Raw genomic sequence first — 20,559 nt, forward strand, 5'->3', positions numbered from 1 at the left:
AAAAGAAAAAGTGTTGTTATGTACCTAAATGTTTGTACTTTATGTCTCTTAGTTGTGCGTGTAAGTCTTGGTTGTATGTCTATATAATCTAGCTGCTCTGATTCTGAAGTGTTCCCCGTCTGAGGAAGAGAGGATCCGTCTCACCTCGGTCATGAGGATCAGTCCTCTGTTGAAGACGACCAGCAGACGGTCCTCGTCGTTCTCCAGCAGAACCCTGAAGGCACTGAGAGGAACAAACACAGAGCAGGGGTCAAACCAGAGGGAAACTAACTCATTTGTTTGTGTACAAAATAATATATATTGTGTCCCAGTGTCTCCAGCACTCGTCCCTCCAGAGGGAAAATGTCTCCCAGAAACAAACTGGTGTCGCTGTAGCAAAACTTAAAATTGAATCAGATCATCATCCCAGAGGACTACTGACACAGAGTGTAGCTTGCTGAGGAGAGTCTGTGTGAGGGAGTGAGTGTGTGTGTGTGTGTGTGTGTTGGTGTGTGTGTGTCTGTGTTGGTGTGTCTGTGTTGGTGTGTGTGTGTGTGTGTGTGTGTGTGTGTGTGTGTGTGTGTGTGTGTGTGTGTGTGTGTGTGTGTGTGTGTGTGTGTGTGTGTGTGTGTGTGTGTACCTGATGAGCGTGGTCCAGCAGGAGCGTCCGTCCAGGCAGCGAAGGTAACAGCTGATCGTTGTTTTCTTGAACTGCTTCACGTCCTCCAGCTCTTCTTCTCTCATGTCGGCTCTCTGAGCCACGAACAGCTGCATCAGGTTGAACAGCTCCTCCACCGCCTGCAGGGGGCAGCACACACCTTAGTTTAGCATTTTTTAAATATCGGTTATTTTAAATGTACTTAAAGGTAGGGTAGGTAAGTTTGAGAAACCAGCTCGAGATGGCTAGAATTTGAAAATACACAACCGGAGAAAATCTGCCACTTCCTTACAGAGCCCCTCCTCCAACACACACGAACGCGTGTGTGTTGGAGGAGACCACATGACCAATGAGGGCACGAGATAAGTTTGTGCACAGATGGAAGGCTGACAGGCAGGTAGGCCATCCAGTTATTTTAGCCGGGCCGGCTCAAATGATTGGTCGTACTTTTTACAGTACTACAGCTTCCACAGATGACATTTTTTTATGGATTTTTTGTCAAAGCACTTAAGATATTCATTGCTATCGGGATGTTAAGAGCATTCCATGGAATATAACAAAAAGTGTATCTCGAGCCGGTTTCTCAAACTTACCTACCCCACCTTTAAGTAAATCTTTCTGGTATCAGTACTTTACTCCACTACTTATTTTTCTGATGACTTTTTACTTTGACTTCTTACATGTTGAACACAAATACCTGTACTTTCTACTTCTTACATGTTGAACACAAATACCTGTACTTTCTACTTCTTACATGTTGAACACAAATACCTGTACTTTCTACTTCTTACATGTTGAACACAAACACCTGTACTTTCTACTTCTTACATTTTGAACACAAACACCTGTACTTTCTACTTCTTACATTTTGAACACAAACACCTGTACTTTCTACTTCTTACATGTTGAACACAAACACCTGTACTTTCTACTTCTTACATTTTGAACACAAATACCTGTACTTTCTACTTCTTACATTTTGAACACAAATACCTGTACTTTCTACTTCTTACATGTTGAACACAAACACCTGTACTTTCTACTTCTTACATTTTGAACTCAAATACCTGTACTTTCTACTTCTTACATGTTGAACCCAAATACCTGTACTTTCTACTTCTTACATTTTGAACTCAAATACCTGTACTTTCTACTTCTTACATGTTGAACACAAATACCTGAACTTTCTACTTCTTACATGTTGAACCCAAATACCTGTACTTTCTACTTCTTACATGTTGAACCCAAATACCTGTACTTTCTACTTCTTACATTTTGAACTCAAATACCTGTACTTTCTACTTCTTACATGTTGAACACAAATACCTGTACTTTCTACTTCTTACATGTTGAACACAAATACCTGTACTTTCTACTTCTTACATGTTGAACCCAAATACCTGTACTTTCTACTTCTTACATGTTGAACACAAATACCTGTACTTTCTACTTCTTACATTTTGAACACAAATACCTGTACTTTCTACTTCTTACATGTTGAACCCAAATACCTGTACTTTCTACTTCTTACATGTTGAACCCAAATACCTGTACTTTCTACTTCTTACATGTTGAACTCAAATACCTGTACTTTCTACTTCTCACATTTTCCAAACAGGCTGGTTCCTTTAGTTTGAATGTGTGTTTGGTGGCGTGATCATTATTATTTAGAGTCATTGCGTGCCTATTGATTTGAACACGATCCGTGTATCCATCATTTCCTGGTCTTCTCTAAAGAAGAGGGACCAATGAAAACGTTGTCATGTTGCCGTTGTTCAGCATGGAAACATTCATTAGCTAACAATGACATTATTGTTCTATTAATATAAAGGGAGGTCAGGTACTCTTTAAAACAGCTGCTAGTTATGGGTACTTTTTACTGAAGTACATTTCAAAGCCCTCTTTACTTTTACTTGAGTAAAGAAGTTTAGTCAGTACTTCTACTTTCACCAGAGTATTTTTAAACACGAGTATCTGCACTTCTACTTGAGTAAAGGATGTGTGTACTTTTGCCATCTCTGCTCATAACTAATTGCCCCTTGCAGGATTAATAAAGTTGTTGATTGATTGATTGATTGATTGATTGATTGATTGATTGATTGATTGATGCTCTGTACTCACGCCGGGGTACTGGCTGGCGTGTGGCGTGAGGTTCTTGAAGGCCCACTGGATGTTCTGGTGTGAGGCCAGCTGGCGGGTGAACGCTGGCGACTGCTCGCAGCACATCCTCAGGATGCCGTAGTAGGCGGGCAGCATGCCGCGGTTGAACAGCACCACCTCCTGGTCGTCGTGGTCGGCCAGGATGTAGTTGAAGGCGATGTTCTTCGTCACCACGGGGTTCTGCACCACCAGACGCACGTTCTCCGGACAGTCCACGCACATGTTGTACCAGAACGAGAGCAGAGCCTGCTTGTTGTGGTTCGTGGCGATGGCCGGCTCCGAGAGTTTGGGCTGGAGACGGAGAAGAGAAAAATAATGAGAGTGAAGCTGCAGGCGAGAAACTAATGTTTAGGGAAGAAGTGCAACTAGCAGGAGCAGAGGATTTATTTTTGATGCCAGGGGTTTTCATGACAGCTGCTCCATTTTAGAATTTAAAAAAAAACATAGGGTTAAGAAAAAATGTGCAATAAAAGGATAAAATACAATACTAAATATATGAAAAATAAGGTAAGTCAATAATGTCTAATAAAAAATATATATATATCTATATAAAACACAAGAAGTTAAGATGATGTGCAAAAAAGTAAATGTAATTAAATACAAACATTTGTGTTTATATGAAAAGTAAAGTGAAATGTGAAGGAAAAGACCCAATACAATTAAAATAATTATACAAACATAAGAAGTAAATATATGCATTTAAAAAGATAAAATAAAATACAAATATTGGGCAATAAAGTTGGGCAATACAAAAATTAATCAAATTAAAAAAATGGTATATTCAACAAGTTGGCTAAATGTGTAAGACATAAAATTATAAAATACAAATAAATGTATAAACATAAGAAAATAGAGGAACAAATGTGCAATAAAATAAATAAATAAAATAAATATTTATATAAACATAAGAAATCAAGTAAAAATGTTTAATAAGAAGATAAAATAATGTAATGTATCAGTACAGGATAGGATAGAGGAAGCATTGCTCTTTAAAGGGTAATATCTGTGTGTACCTGGAAGAGGTTCCAGAGGTCCATGAAGTATCCGGAGAACATGAGTTTCTCCGTCTTGGAGATGAGGCAGTACGTCATGAAGCTGAAGTACTGCACCAGCTTGGTGGTGCCGTGCACGCTGGCGTCCACGTACAGCTTGGCGCGGCCCAGCAGCCCCAGCAGCAGGTTGTACACCTGGTGCAGAACCACCGTGGTGTCGGGCGACAGCGGCAGCTCGCGGGTCGGCAGGTGCAGCGAGCGCGTGGAGCGGAACATCTGACGGAAAGAGTTGCTGGGGATCAGGGAGACCAGGAGGTACGCCGCCGCTGGAGGGAGAGGCAGGGAACTTTAATATGTGATATGGGAAGCCTTTCAGATTCTAATAGAGACATGGTCAGAACAAATCAATACTTCATTTCTACCAGTGGGAACATGGTCTGGTGACAGATGCTTGATTTAAAAAACACAAGTTGAATAGAAATGTGCAATTAAAAGATCAAATATGAGTATAAACATTAGAAGCTAAGTAAAAATGTTTAGTAAAAAGGACCACAAAAATAAATGATATTAAAATGTATAAAAATGTGTGAGAGAAACATCAAATGAAATACAAATAATTATATAACTTAAGGAGAAAGATCAAATGTGTAGTAAAATAATACAATAAAAATAATAAATTAAATAGATAAATATAAATAAAATAACGGTACATTTTTATAAAATCAAATGTTAGGTAAAATTGTGTAATAAAAAATGTAATTAAATTATTCATCATAAGAAGTTACGGAGAAATATGTAAGAAAAAGGAAAAATAAAATATTATTTAAATATTTAAATAAAACTAAAAAGTTAAATAAACATGTGCAATAAAAAATAAATGAAAATACAACATTATAAATTAAGCATAAAAGATAAAAATATGTATATGATCATAAGAAGAAATAGAAACATGCAATAAAAATATACAATTATTTATGTTAACATAAGAAGTTAGGTAAAATTAGCAATACAAAAAGATCAAATGAAATGTTATCAAATATCATACCCACCCTACCCAGAGACCCTTTATGTTACCACTGAATGATAAAACCTTAATGTCAGATTAAACAGCTGCAGTATTATCAGAGAGCTTTCTCACATGTGCGGACTCGGGGGTAGTTGTGCGCCAGCAGGAAGCGCTCCACCCAGTTCTCCATGTTCTGCAGAACCCAGCTGTGAGCCAGCTTGTTCCTCGGAGTCTGAACCGCCAACCAGTCCAGACACTGGGACGGGTTGTACTCGATCACCTGGAGGAGGAACACACAAATCAAATCAAGGTTTATTTATAGAGCACATTTAAAAGCGATTTTTGGTCGGGCCAAAGTGCTGTACATGTAATAACTACAATCACATAAAAACACATTTCTATAAGCACAATAAAAGACAATAAATTACAACAGATATTTAAAAAGAAAACACAGGGAAAAGTCAGGAGGCGTGCTCCGCTCTGACTAGAAGGCCAGGGAGAAGAAGTGTGTCTTAAGAGTAGATTTAAAAACCCCTAGGGTCTGGGCCGACCTCACATGGAGGGGCATGACATGAAGACACACAATAAAAAGAACACAGCACAGCTCATCAGTGTGTGAGACAATCATAAAAGCATCATGCCGTTAACCTGAACCTATGAAGAGATGTTTAGTGTTTGTTTGAATTCAGATTTAGATTTCAGATTACCACCACTGCTTGTGGCTGACGGACTGAGACAAACATAACATCCTCTTGCCATTGGATCTTAGAACAGCAACATCAATTTGAATTATTTGAAGTAAATTACAGACCTATCTTTTTTATTTGGCTTATAATTTGGGGCAATAGGAATTGTGTTGTAGTATCACTGTTCATGTTTTAGGGTTTTATGGCTCAGTGATATAACTCTGTCTGTTTGTTAATACCTTGTTTTTTAATTATGTTCCTCATTTGTAATTGTCCTTTTCTGTCACACTCTGCAAAGCACTTTGGGCTGCGTCAAGCATGAACGGGGCTATATAAATAAAGTGTATTATTATTATTGTTAACCTGACCTATGAAGAGATGCTTAGTATTACTTTACGTCAACATGAGCTAACGTTGATACTATACATTTAGATCAGATCAGTCTGTTCTGAATTTAGGAGAACCAGCTTTTTATGCACTCTGGACTTAAAGGGGACCTATCATGCAAAATGCACTTTTGTACGTCTTTTATACATGAATATGTGTCCCCGGTGTTCCAGGGAACTCACCAAGTGTCAGAAAACACAAGCCTCTCTATTTTCCTCCATACCCAAATCTCTAAAAAAGGGGCTGCAACGGATCTGATAAAAACTGATCCAGATTTGAACACTGTCCTGACTTCAGGACAGTGGCGCTACGGCTATTGGGCCAACTCCACCAATCAGGAGGAGACAGCCACGGCCATTGCCGTTCAAAAGCGCTGGAGACGCTGTAGTACATATGCCAGGCCTGTAGATGGTGCTGTTCTCACTGAATCAGCCCTTGCTAAAACAGATCTAAAAAATGTCAAATTGAGCAAAATGAGGCATGGCTAAAATGCATGATCTGTTTGGTATTTTGAAAAATAAAAAGTATAAATATGCCTTATATAGGTATGGTCCTACACTATATTATTCAAATATAGCATGATAGGTCCACTTTAAGCAAACTTCAATGTTACCAGGTGTTTACACATGCATTTTTGCAAACATATAAATACTATTTAAAACAAGTTGTGAATAGTAAGTGTTTGGGAAGTAGTGAGCACACAAGTGGATCAATTACACTGGGATTATACTGCAGGACTTGTGAGAGAGTTATTATTAAGGTGATCAAACCAGTGTCTTTGTAGACTTTGCTTTTACCATTTTGGCCTTCTTCAGAATCAGAAACATATATATATTTATCTGGGTAAAGACTATAAATACAATGTAAGAACGAGCAGGGAATGAATCAAATCAATTCAAGACACTAAAACAGCTGTCCATGATAAATACAATAAACTGAAAATAATCCTTGTCAAGTTTAACCAAAGCCAATCGCTCGATTCTAAATATGTCACGGCTTTAAGAGAGGAGATTTAAAACTTGAGAAATGTTTGGGAGTTTAACAGTAAATGTGATTTCTTCGTCAGTGTTTACCTCCCAGATCCTCTGCAGGATGTAGGAGGCGAAGGAGGGCATCCCCGGGGGTCCGCCTGCAAACTCCATCAGCATCGTCAGCAGCTTGAAGAACGGGTTGGCAGCCTGACGGAGGAGAAGAAGAGAGGGTTGTGGTTGGAGAGCTACATCTGATACCTTAGATCATCAGCTGTCACATTTAGTTCATCACAGTAACAACAGAGGCACACACAGCAAGAGGAAAGGGGACTCGTGATTCCAAAGATGAGACGTTAAGGAGAAACTAATGATAGCGTGACGGTGACTCAATAATAATAATACATTTTACTTCGGGGGCGCCTTTCATAGCACCCAAGGACACCTTACAGGGCATAGGGGCAATATAGGGAACAATTAAAACAGTGGATTTAGTGAGATATGTTCAATGTTCAAACGTGCTTTTGTTTAGACCTACAGAGTCAGAGTCAGGTTTATTACCAGGTAGGTTAACACATACGAGATATTTGACTTGGTGCTGTGGTTAGGGATGGGAATGATTAATCGAACATTCAAAATGATTCAGGTATTCAAAAATGAGTTGTGAATATTTATTTTGTTTATGGGAGGGGAGGGGTGCCCAAGTTGATTACATGTTATCAAATGGATTCATTACATGTATACGACAGTGCCATTTTAAATATCTTAAGAAAAATTGAAAGAAAACACTTTACACTCTGACGGAGAGTCCCACACAACAAACGGAAATGTATTTATTATTAAAACGTTTTTTTTTTTTTAAACATTTAAAAAAAAAAAAATTGATAGGATATGTAAATTCTGTTAATCGGTTAACCATTTTTTTGGGGGTCGAATATACATTTGCTTTCAAATTCCCATCCCTCGTTGTGGTACATACATAAAATAAAACGAAGGTTAAAACACAGAAATAAAACAATTTGAAGAAAACTATAATAAAAATATTTAAAAATATAGTAAAATATAGCAGTATTTACTTACGGTTGTAATCCTCAAAATAGAATTGAATACATTTGAATAACAGATAAAGCTGTGTGTATTGTGCTTACCTCAGGAGTCAGCTTGGCGATGGAGGTGAAGAGCATGGAGACAATCTGCAGAGAGATCACATCAGGAGGTTTTTAAATGAAGGTCTGGCAGGACGACTTGTGATTAAAAAGGCAATCAATCAATTTTGATCTGTATACTGATAGCAGATGTTGGCAGCATCGCCCAAACAATGACAAAGACTGATTGATTATTCTCATTTTAAAACAGCACTGAGATCATTGTCAAATGTTAAAACTGCTATTTTACTTCCTCAATTTAACTAATAGATACAGAGACCAAGCCGTTATGTGATTGTGAGGAAGCAACATGTTACTTGGACCTCAAAGGAACACAGAATGACTTTCTGTGCCATTGAATTGTTTACACATATATATTGTGTCCCAGAGTCTCCAGCACTCGTCCCTCCAGAGGGAAAATGTCTCCCAGAAACAAACTGGTGTCGCTGTAGCAAAACTTAAAATTGAATCAGATCATCATCCCAGAGGACTACTGACACAGAGTGTAGCTTGCAGAGGAGAGTGTGTGTGTGTGTGTGTGTGTGTGTGTGTGTGTGTGTGTGTGTGTGTGTGTGTGTGTGTGTGTGTGTGTGTGTGTGTGTGTGTGTGTGTGTGAGAGAGAGAGAGAGAGAGAGTGTGTATATATATGTGTGTGTGTGTGTGTGTGTGTGAGAGAGAGAGAGAGTGAGTGTGTATATATGTGTGTGTGTGTGTGTATGTGTGTGTGTATGTGTATGTGTGTGTGTGTATGTGTGTGTACGTGTACGTGTACGTGTGTGTGTGTGTGTGTACGTATGTACGCGTGTACGTGTGTACGTGTGTACGTGTGTACGTGTGTGTGTGTGTGTGTGTACGTATGTACGTGTGTACGTGTGTACGTGTGTACGTGTGTGTACGTATGTACGTGTGTACGTGTGTACGTGTGTACGTGTGTACGTGTGTACGTGTGTGTACGTGTGTGTACGTGTGTGTACGTGTGTGTACGTGTGTGTGTGTGTAGAACCTACGTGCTCTGCGAGGCGGTTGTTATAGCGACAGAGGCTGAAGATGAGGTTGCAGGTCTGCCGGATGTTGATCCCGTCTCTGATGTGTTGGAACAGGAAGGGGAAGCCTTTCCCCCCCGTCAGCGCCGCCATGTCGCTCTGAGACAGAGTGAGGTGTCTGCAGGGAGAGAGGAGTCAGTCTGGAGCTCAGGGAGCATCAAATAAAACAGGTAATGACTTCTCAGTAGTTTCTTTTTGTTTAGTGTTCACCAACATCAGCTTCTCCTGGTTTGGATTCTTTCAGATCATAATTTATAAACTATATTTGTTAGTATTTTGTTTTCAAATACAACATTGTCTAAATAAAAAAAGTTAAATAAAATGACATTTAGTTAACTGCTATTCCCCTTATAAAGAGTATCTGTGTCTGAATGTTATTTCTCTTCAGCAGGAAACACATTTCAGTTGTGCTCATCTCCAAATGGACCATGTGATCAAATCCCATAGAGGACAGGCAAGAAGAGAAAACAAACTTCTTAAAACCTCCAAGGTAAATTAAACGTTTAAAAACAACTAAATTAGATAGTTCCACGTTTAAAACCTGTATTTCTCCGGTGCTGATCCACTGCTGCTAACATTCGCTCAGTTTTTCTAATTAACTACAGATCCAAACGTTTAAAGACTCAAATCCTTTATCGGAGGTTCAAATATAAAGTTAAAAAACGAAAATAAAGTGTGATAGAAACCTGGCTTCAAACGGGATAAACAGTCAATATAAAACAGCTTTGGGTAAACAACAACAAAGGGGATACGATGCCATTGCAGGAGACCAGAGGAAACAGATGCTACTTTGACTATTTTTGGAATAATTAAGCAAAATGAAAACACAAATCTATACAAAATATATAACGCAGGTTGAGTCATTTGCTCCATCATATCGTAGTCTTTAAATCGTGTCCTCGTACCTCTCTGAGCGCGACTGCTCCACCAGCAGAGCGATGAGCGCGATCATCTTCTCCAGAGCAGCAGGACGGTACTTCTCCTCAGCCAGAGACAAGATGTCCTCCTCTTCGTCCTCCTCCTCCCCCTCCTCCTCCGACAGCACCTCCACCTGAGGCTGAGGGACCAACATGTACTCGTTATAGTGCTGCATCAGTGTTGTCTATCACTAGATAGATATCACTAAGATGGCTGTGTGACATAAACAAAGTCATCAGAGTGTGAACTCACATTCTCCGGGCCTTTGGTTCCCATGTAGAAATGCACCATGATGGAAATGGCTTGAAGAGACAACAAGAACTGACTCTGCAGAAACAGAACACACGCATTAGTTCACCTGCAAACAACTACTAATGATAATAATGAATGTATATATATTTAAAGTACACAATAAATAAAACACAACATGTGTATGCTTCATATCTATAAATATAAACTGATAAACAAATGTAATAATATGAGAACTCTTTTTAAAGTATTAAGTTCACTTGTCTGATACATGGGTACTCAATAATTGTGAAATAACTAAGAAAGTCTTTTGACCAAATATATTTTCGGTGCAAGATACTTTCATAGGATTATTTCTCATTCTTGGCTTTAAAAAAAGCACCATTTATTTTCTCTTTCTCGTTACTTGCACATCCATCTGTGCTGCCTACGGATGAAACAAGGCATTTTGTACATAAAGTAACACAGTAACTCAAACTGATGAAGCCTTTGGGCGACAAACATCTCTCAGTACAGAAGGTGAGACTAGTGACTGAGTGTTCAGACCGACCTCCTCCTCTCCCATCTTGGCGAACTCGTAGAGGAAGGCGAAATACTCCGTCAGGTGTTTGCTGTGCGGCTTCACCCCGTGCTCCATGATGGACAGGAGCGTCTTCACGAAGCGCGTCACGCAGGAGCGACTCCCGATGTCCTCCACCGGACCGTCCATATCGTCAGAGCTGAGGCACGAGGAGAAACAAAGGGGTTCAGAATCATCTTTGAGACTGAGCATGTGTTCCTGAACATGATGTCAGTGTTAATCAGAGATGGTAAAAGTACACACATCCTTTACTCAAGTAGAAGTACAGATACTCGTGTTTAAAAATACTCTGGTAAAAGTAGAAGAACTGACTAAACTTCTTTACTCAAGTAAAAGTAAAGAGGGCTTTGAAATGTACTTCAGTAAAAAGTACCCATAAACTAGCAGCTGTTTTAAAGAGTACCTGACCTCCCTTTATATTAATAGAACAATAATGTCATTGTTAGCTAATGAATGTTTCCATGCTGAACAACGGCAACATGACAACGTTTTCATTGGTCCCTCTTCTTTAGAGAAGACCAGGAAATGATGGATACACGGATCGTGTTCAAATCAATAGGCACGCAATGACTCTAAATAATAATGATCACGCAACCAAACACACATTCAAACTAAAGGAACCAGCCTGTTTGGGAAATGAGAGAAGTAGAAAGTACAGGTATTTGGGTTCAACATGTAAGAAGTAGAAAGTACAGGTATTTGTGTTCAAAATGTAAGAAGTAGAAAGTACAGGTATTTGTGTTCAACATGTAAGAAGTAGAAAGTACAGGTATTTGTGTTCAACATGTAAGAAGTAGAAAGTACAGGTATTTGTGTTCAACATGTAAGAAGTAGAAAGTACAGGTATTTGAGTTCAAAATGTAAGAAGTAGAAAGTAAAAAGTAGTCAGAAAAATAAGTAGTGGAGTAACAACTTTTTAGCTGCTCAAAGTGAAAAGACTTCCAATATATTTCTAATTCAAGTTATTTTAATTTGACTTCTTTGGGCTAAGGAAGAGAGGCTGTAATGGGGGGTTTTGGCTTCTTATTTGAAATGTTGGGTTCAATTGTATTTAATCGAGGTAAGATAAAACAATGTTTTGAAGGTGTGGTAAAGAACTTACTAAGAATAAAAATACAAAAATGTTGCTTTAAATGGCACTGACTTGCACATTAGCACACAGACACACAGACACACAGACACACAGACACACAGACACACAGACACACAGACACACAGACACACAGACACACAGACACACAGACACACAGACACACAGACACGCCCCTTTTCTTATGTATTTATCTTTTCTTGTCTATTTTTTGGGGATATTTTTGTAGTATTTCTTTTCATGTTCTCTTTCCATATGTTGGCTCTGTAGATACAGCTAAATTAAAATGGAAAAAATGGTTGACTACAATGTGGATATGTCTGTATAATGAAACTGAAACTGCGTTAAAATGAATGAGCTATGAATGAGTGAGTGTGCGTTTTGATTTTGATTATCTAGGATTATGAACAAAAAAATGATCCCATACCCGTCCTCCATGCCGGGCTGCAGGTAGAGGTGAGCGTGAACGGGACGCAGCCTCTGGATCACGTGAATACACAACCTCTGGAACATCTGGAGGACACAAGAAGTTTGGGACATGAGAAGATATGAGAATGAAACTTAAATGAATAAATACAACTGTGAACAGGATAAAGGATATGAAAACTGAAGGAATATGCGGTAAAATAGGGCTCGGCGATCACATGTCAAACTACTTTGAACTAAACACCTCGATATCAATACTGTAACAAGTAGGGAAGGGTACCGAGCCCCGGTATTAAGGGGGCCCCGAGGCTGAATTATTAAAGACCGTGGTACCATTAAGCTCCGACGCTACCGGTCTTTTTATCGGTACTGGAGACATCTAAAAAATACATGGCATGTGTATTATTGCTACACAAACATTATATCGCAGTCTTAGTGTCGCCAACTCCGTTTGTAATATGCAATAAGACTATAAAATGTGTCTATGATGCATTATCGATCTTTCCAATCCAGACGAGAGACCTCTCTCCCCCGTCTGTGTGCGAGGGGGCGGGGCAGTTCACACACACGCAGCTGCTACATGCATGCTGCATGCAACACACACACGGCGGAGAGAACGCGCTCCAAGGTGTGGTTCAACTTAGGGCTGTGCGATTATGGCAAAAATCATAATCACGATTATTTGGGTCAATAATTGATATCACGATTATTAAATACGATTATTCATTGACTTTGAAAACATCCATTTATTGAACTTTAAAACAAATACAAATAATAATTTGAACAGTATCTTTTTAACTGTTGATTACCCTGAACGTATAATTCAACTGAAAACCAATACAAAAATAAATGATACATTTATATTTACATTTAAATAAATAATATCAAAATAATAAATACCAATAAACAAGATCAACAAATATTTTGGAGCGCACTTCAACAAGCTACTAAACATATGTAAATATGATAAATACAAATAAATTAGACTAAATTAAATAGATCAAATATGTTGCACTGTCACAACCTAGCAAAGCAAAATAATCGTTTTTTACGATTATGTTGTTTTCGTAATTGTGGCAGGCCAAAATCGTAATTGCGATTAAAATACGATTAATTGCACAGCCCTAGTTCAACTTTACCCGTCTCGATGTGGACAATGCTCATTGTTAAAAGTGCAATAATAGTTTAGCATGTAAGGGCAGTAACACGAGCAATTTGTCTAAACATCTTGCAAAAGTGCTCCACATTCAGACGGAGAAATGCACCGTTTTCGACGAGTAACGTTTCCACGTCAGGTATGTTAAGTATGCCTTAATTTTCCTCCAGAAGAACCGTTCGGCCTTTTGCAGCATACCTGTCTGCCCCACCTGTGTTGCTCTGTACCACTGTATTTATGCAGTAAATACTTGTTTTTTGTTTGTTTTATACAGTTCTGTAAGTTCACATTATTTACAATTTCCGTTAAAGGACCGGATGGATAAGCGGAGTAGATAAAAGTAGTAGTACCGTTAAAACCTTAATGATACCCATCCCTAGTAACAAGAGTGTAATGCTGACCATTGATGCGTTCACAAATGTTTTAAACAATGAGCGTCCTGAATAATGAATGATTATCAGTCATGTGGATACAAGGAATAAGTGGGTAAAGAAATGTCAGAGGAGCTTGAACAGTCTTGTAAATTGAGAAAACCACATGAGTTAACTGTAATGCAGTCTTTAAAACCAGGAAGAGACAACGCCTACAACATTAAGATATAAGTAACATCTAGTCTTACTTCACAACATAGATAATAACAATATATTTTGCACCGCCTGATGTTAAAATGATGTTATATCAGATGAATAACTCACTTGTCTGACTATCTGATTGGGGCACTTGATGAGGATCTGCATCGGCCACCAGTTATCATCCGCCATTCGATCCAAAAACCACTGAAACAGAGGAGAAGTTCAATGAAAACACCATACAGTAAATATAGGAGCACCAACACATTATAATACTGAGAGTAAGTAATGGTTAAAGCTCGTTTCTGACCTCGCAGGCGGCCTGGCTGTTGTTGAACTGTTTGGTCAGGAGCTCGATCCACTGCAGCATCGTGGGCTGGAGGTCAGAGAGCAGGAAGGAAGTCAGTTCATCTACACTTTAGTTAGAAATTAAAAGTCCTACAATCAGCTGAGAGGGCGTTACCTTCTCCTTGGAGTGGATGAAAGTCTCGAGGACAAATGATGTGCTGAGCTGTGAAGACAAGGACATTAACGGTGATCAAATGCGAACAATTTTGACAAAACAATTTACAGATTTTTTATTTACCACCAGTTTTGTGCCAAGAAAAAAATGACAGAAATGTTTTTTTTCAAACAGAATGCCTTCAATTTTTTCTGTGGCTGCTACTAATTGATTTTTGTACCGATTAGGCTTCAGTTAATTTATTTCCTTGATTAATTTGGACTATAAAAAGGTCAGAAAAAACAGATATTAAGATTTCTAATGACACAAAACAAAAAGATTGAACAATTAAGATTGTTTGTCATTTTTGCAATAAATAAAACGCTTAAAAACTACTTAAAGATGATTATATATATATATATATAATCCACCTATATTACAGGGGTGTCAAACTCAATTTCATCATTATGGTTGTACTCAAAGGACCGGTTGTAACTTTAAGACTTTATAAATATACATATATAAATATATAATATATATAAAATAAAGTATTATATTACATTATTGCTTCTGCATTGGATTATTATCTGATAGGGTAATAACTTATAAGTCTCTTCAGTGCCATGTCACAAAATGAGATGCATTGTGGGACATGTAGTTTATGGGCAACATGCTTTTGCAAAGTGGCATCTAACCGTATAATAAACGCATTATATTCTTTGCAAGCTCTTGTAGGCCACATAAAATGAAGCGGGCCTTGAGTTTGACACCCCTGAGCTATACCTTATCTTCAAGCTGTATTATTGCTCACCTTAGCGGTCATGAGGGAGACGGCTTTAGGGTCGGGGAGCGTGCTAGGGATGCTGCTGCAGAGCTGCCACATGAAACTGAAGGAACACAAAGGAATAAGTATAAGAAAATACTGGTTTAATTCTCTCTCATAACTCAGTAACAGATTTGATTGATACCCACCCAAAGTAAGTGTGTTCAAATATATTTTTGTCCTGGAGAAACTGCATGTTGTCGTGCCAAATCCACTGCAAGAGACAGACGTGCACATTAGAGATTAGACGTCACTTTATATACATGTATTGACATTATTCAAAGTGTAAAGAAAGTGAAACCACGGTACCTCCAGCAGATCAGGAGAGACGTCAAAACTGAAGTCCTTCCCGTTCTCCTCCTCCAGCTCCACTCGCTTATAGAAGAGCATGTAGGCACTGTGTGTCTGCGAGATAAAGAACATTATTATCGTTATTACTTTCTGGAGCAAACGTGGTGACATGGACATTTTAAAATGAAACTGATCCTCACCTTCTCAAAAGAGAAATCCATGAACTTGTCTGTGACGGAGTCGTAGGTTTTAGTCTGAAATATAAAACTCATGTCAGCAAAATCCAAAAGAGACAAATACAATTAATTTTGTGTATTTATTTACTGCTGCTCGTACCGTCATCTCTCCTCCGAAGCACTCAGAGGCCAGCTGGGCCGAGTCGAAGGGCTTCACCTCGGCATCGTTGAACAGGTACCTGAAGGAAGATTGGTTTTTAAATCCTACTTCATATCTGATATTGAACGTTTTCAAAAACCTGGTGCATAAGACTTTAACAAACAATATGAGGTAGGGGGGTGTGTGTGTGTGTGTGTGTGTGTGTGTGTGTGTGTGTGTGTGTGTGTGAGGACTTATAAACTGAAGACAGACAATTGTAGATGGTATGATAATAGTCTGACTACCATGTACTGTGATATAGTGACAGCCCTACTCACCACTTGTTGTTCTTGTAGGCGTGTGGGTTGACGATGTCTCTGATGAAGCTGTAGTAATGGCCGCCGTCTGCTGTGCCCGTGTGGACCGTGACTCCGATGAGGTCGTACTCGTAGCTCTCCGTGACTTTTGCCTCTCCTTCTTCCCGAAAACCTGCAACATATGACAGACAACGCTCAGAAACTAATGTAGTTTATCAGAAATGTACTGCACATCTTCTGCAGTGTGTCTGATGATGTAGCCAAACACGTAACATTCAGTAGGTATTTGTTGTGATATTTTGATTAGTTTGAGGTGTTTCTTGATGTTTGGACGAACCCTCTTTGCGCTCTCCCTTGCCCATGAGGAAGTCCTCGGTGTAGGGCGTCATGTCGAGGCGCAGCGGGAAGGAGAAGTGTGTGTTGACCTTCTCCTTCATCATCGTCACCATGTTGAAGGTGTATCTCATGGTGTTGAAGCTCAGGATCCGCGGAAGCTTCTTGAAGCACGCCCTGATGGAAGAGAGACGAAGCATGGAGTGAGATACATTACAGGTGAAGTTGTGAAACTTGCCCTTTTTTTTTTGTAATCTTGCATGTTGTTTTTTTACATGTGTAGGAATTAGGATTAAAATACATTTGCTTCTAGTACGTTTTTGGAAAATAATTCAGAAAGGCGGTTAAAGTCAAAGTGATTTAGTTCTATTGAGGGTAAACTAACAAAAAGTACACAGATTGTGCCTTTCTGCTCTTCAGTTTGATTGGTTGTTTCAGTTATCAGTTAGTTTGACCTCTGGTAATTGGTGGAGGTCAGTAAGAGGGCGGGACATGCAGGCGATACACAACATAAAAACATAACATCTATACGGTTTATAAGGATCTATTTAGGAGCAGGGTATCATTATTTACCCTAAACACGTTACCCTTCATTGTAGCTAAACACCTAAACACCCGATCATTCCAGTCTTAAGTAATAATGAATGTTTATAATTAATATCTACCCCAAAAACAGGTGTTAGGATGCTACACTTGTTACCCCTAGATTCCACCGGGTCAGTCTGCGCCGTGGCGTTCACAGCGATCGCGGCCACTCTAGTCATTGGGTGCTATTCCACCAGACGCGCCGCGTTACGGCTCAGAAGCGTCCCAGAAGCGTCTGGGCTCCGCTAAAAATAGGATGCAAGTCTATTTTCGACGCGAGGCGTTGCATAGCGCCGGGCAGGAAGTGGAACGGTCAGAGCATCCAGTCAATCGCCAAAAAAAACAAATGTTGCAGACTCTATCCCTCCGTAGTCTTTCAAGTAGGAGGAGAAATTAGGGCTGTGCAATTAATCGTATTTTAATCGCAATTACGATTTTGGCCTGCCACAATTACGAAAACAACATAATCGAAAAAAACGATTATTTTGCTTTGCTAGGTTGTGACATATTTGATCTAATTTATTTGTATTTATCATATTTATATATGTTTAGTAGCTTGTTGAAGTGCGCTCCAAAATATTTGTTGATTATTGGTATTTATTATTTTGATATCATTTATTTGTGTATTGGTTTTTCAGTTGAATTATACATTCAGGGTAATCAACTGTTAAAAAGACACTGTTCAAATTATTATTTGTATTTGTTTTAAAGTTCAATAAATGGATGTTTTCAAAGTCAATGAATAATCCTATTTAATAATCTTGATATCAATTATTGACCAAAATAATCGTGATTATGATTTTTGCCATAATCGCACAGCCCTAGGAGAAATGTCAGCGTTCTCTTCCGGTTTACAGGCACTGTGTACATTATATATAGAATAATTATGATGATGAATGCATTTTTTTACCACTAAAATACAGCAACACATCTTTGATTCATGTCGTTTATAACTGGAATATTACAATTATTATTAACTTTGTCTGTACAAAGTAGCCTGTCCAGGAAATATGCCCAAATCAACAAAAACTGTGAGCCGGCACGCAAGACGCTCCGCTTCTGAAACGTGCCCGGTTGGGTATGACGCAGGACGGGGTCGGACCAAAACCGCGGCGCAGACGGACCCGGTGGAATCCCGGGGTTAGTTTAATTAAAACAAATCCACAGACCTCTTCTCAGCGCGGACCTTCTTGCCGCACTGGGAGCAGGTGTACATGTTGTCGCCTTCAAGAGTGTCCTTTATCGTCACTTCATCCAGAGATTCCTAAAAAAAAACACACCATCAGAAATCTCCAAAAAGTCAACTTTTCATGAGTTTCTCAAATAAACAGCCCAGTTTTTAGCTTGGAGGCTACGCACAAGAGTTTATTGATATTAACGAGTAGGAGAATTGCCTCATCGTATAAAAGTTACACTTCATACTTTCGTTCATCAGAAACCACTACATTTGAGATACATTTGTAACTACAGCTATCTTACAAATGCAGTGGAGTCAAATTATAAAACTGCATCCAATGGAAATACTCAAGAGAAATGCAGGTACTTCAAATGTATAATTAGGTACCTTACACTTAGTTGTAATCTACCACTGATGTGTTTTATTAACTCACGTAGATGTTCTTCATGTCCGCCACTTGACATCTGACCGTGTAAAACTCCTCTGCGGTCTGACTGACGTGGTCGCAGTCCTGCAGGGAAAAGACGGATAAAGGTTTCACTAAAAGTCATCCAACACTTGAAATAAACTACTATAACCTGTGAACTACATCTGGATAGTGCACTCTGAAGATATGAAGTTGATACAATAAATTCAAAATAAAAGCAGTGGCAATATTTTTCACTATCAATGGTTTTAAATAATAAAATATATTTTAATTCTGCTGTAAGAAAAAAAGTGTGACCTAAAATAAATACTTAAAAAGTAAATAATAATTGAGCAAAGAATACAAATGCAAATATGTTATATTAGATACAAATATTTGAGCTCTAAATAACCGACTTTTGGAAGTTAAATATGTTAATCTCTAACTCACCAGAGAGACCACATTGTTGGTGATGACGCCTCCGAACAGAGTCTTCACTGTGTTTTTCTGTGAGAGAAAATAAAACACATTCATCAAACTTCAGGATGATAAACTATTACTCATGCTTTTAAATATGTTAACACAGTTATGCAATTTAGGGAGTTATTAGTCTGAGTCAATGAGCACATGTATAGTGTCATTTATAGTGTAGTTTATTGAGGTCTGTCCCAGAGTCTCCAGCATTAGTCCCACCAGAGGAACAATGTCTCACAGAAACAGACTGGGATCACTTTAGCAAAACTCAAATTGAGCCAGATCATCGTCCCAGAGGACTTCTGACACAGAGTGTAGCTTGCAGATGATTATATGCACGTATTTATGTAACGATGTAATTGTCAGGAAATATTCAAATGTTTATAGTGAAGTTGTGTTTTCTTTAAGGAGAAAATAGAAGACACATTTGGAGAATACACAAGAATACATTGGCATAGGAGTTGTCAGTCTGATGTGTGAAGTGGTGTGTGTGCGTGTGCGTGTGCGTGTGCGTGTGCGTGTGTGTGTGTGTGTGTGTGAAGCGGTTTATGTGAAGTGGTGTGTGGGAAGGTGTGTGTGTGTGTGAGTGTGTGTGTGTGTGTGTGTGTGCGTGCGTGCGTGCGTGCGTGAAGGAGTGTGAGTGAAGCGGTTTATGTGAAGTGGTGCGTGTAAAGCAGTGTGTGTAAAGCAGTGTGTGTAAAGCAGTGTGTGTAAAGCAGTGTGTGTAAAGCAGTGTGTGTGAAGCGGTGTGTGTAAAGCAGTGTGTGTAAAGCGGTGTGTGTGAAGCGGTGTGTGTGAAGCAGTGTGTGTGAAGCGGTGTGTGTAAAGCAGTGTGTGTAAAGCAGTGTGTGTGAAGCGGTGTGTGTGAAGCAGTGTGTGTGAAGCGGTGCGTGTGAAGCAGTGTGTGTGAAGCACTGTATGTGAAGCGGTGTGTGTGAAGCAGTGTGTGTAAAGCGGTGTGTGTGAAGCGGTGCGTGTGAAGCAGTGTGTGTGAAGCAGTGTGTGTAAAGCGGTGTGTGTGAAGCAGTGTGTGTAAAGCAGTGTGTGAAGCAGTGTGTGTAAAGCAGTGTGTGTAAAGCAGTGCGTGTAAAGCAGTGCGTGTGAAGCAGTGCGTGTAAAGCAGTGTGTGTGAAGCAGTGTGTGTGAAGCAGTGTGTGTGAAGCAGTGTGTGTGAAGCAGTGTGTGTAAAGCAGTGTGTGTAAAGCAGTGTGTGTGAAAGCAGTGTGTGTGAAGCAGTGTGTGTGAAGCAGTGTGTGTGTGAAGCAGTGTGTGTGTAAAGCAGTGTGTGTAAAGCAGTGTGTGAAGCAGTGTGTGTAAAGCAGTGTGTGTAAAGCAGTGCGTGTGAAGCAGTGCGTGTGAAGCAGTGCGTGTGAAGCAGTGTGTG

At 39.2% G+C, this 20,559-nt stretch overlaps 1 protein-coding gene across 1 annotated transcript in view; it reads right to left on the reverse strand.

Annotated features, from left to right (window-relative positions):
* usp34 (ubiquitin specific peptidase 34) overlaps positions 1-20,559 on the reverse strand; it is a gene marked incomplete in the record, with an annotated part of 75,235 nt that overhangs the window by 11,337 nt on the left and 43,339 nt on the right. The window contains 25 exon segments of the mRNA XM_034129738.1: positions 145-223; positions 620-777; positions 2,759-3,088; positions 3,811-4,115; positions 4,928-5,075; positions 6,942-7,046; positions 7,985-8,029; positions 8,989-9,142; positions 9,930-10,081; positions 10,195-10,269; positions 10,742-10,910; positions 12,289-12,374; positions 14,139-14,219; positions 14,323-14,388; positions 14,476-14,523; positions 15,266-15,341; positions 15,427-15,491; positions 15,587-15,682; positions 15,769-15,822; positions 15,905-15,983; positions 16,222-16,372; positions 16,538-16,710; positions 18,288-18,382; positions 18,729-18,806; positions 19,152-19,208. Coding sequence (XP_033985629.1) covers positions 145-223; positions 620-777; positions 2,759-3,088; positions 3,811-4,115; positions 4,928-5,075; positions 6,942-7,046; positions 7,985-8,029; positions 8,989-9,142; positions 9,930-10,081; positions 10,195-10,269; positions 10,742-10,910; positions 12,289-12,374; positions 14,139-14,219; positions 14,323-14,388; positions 14,476-14,523; positions 15,266-15,341; positions 15,427-15,491; positions 15,587-15,682; positions 15,769-15,822; positions 15,905-15,983; positions 16,222-16,372; positions 16,538-16,710; positions 18,288-18,382; positions 18,729-18,806; positions 19,152-19,208 — 2,925 coding nt within the window.

Source organism: Trematomus bernacchii, unplaced genomic scaffold, assembly GCF_902827165.1.
Source record: "Trematomus bernacchii unplaced genomic scaffold, fTreBer1.1, whole genome shotgun sequence".
In the NCBI taxonomy this organism is placed as follows: Eukaryota; Metazoa; Chordata; class Actinopteri; order Perciformes; family Nototheniidae; genus Trematomus; species Trematomus bernacchii.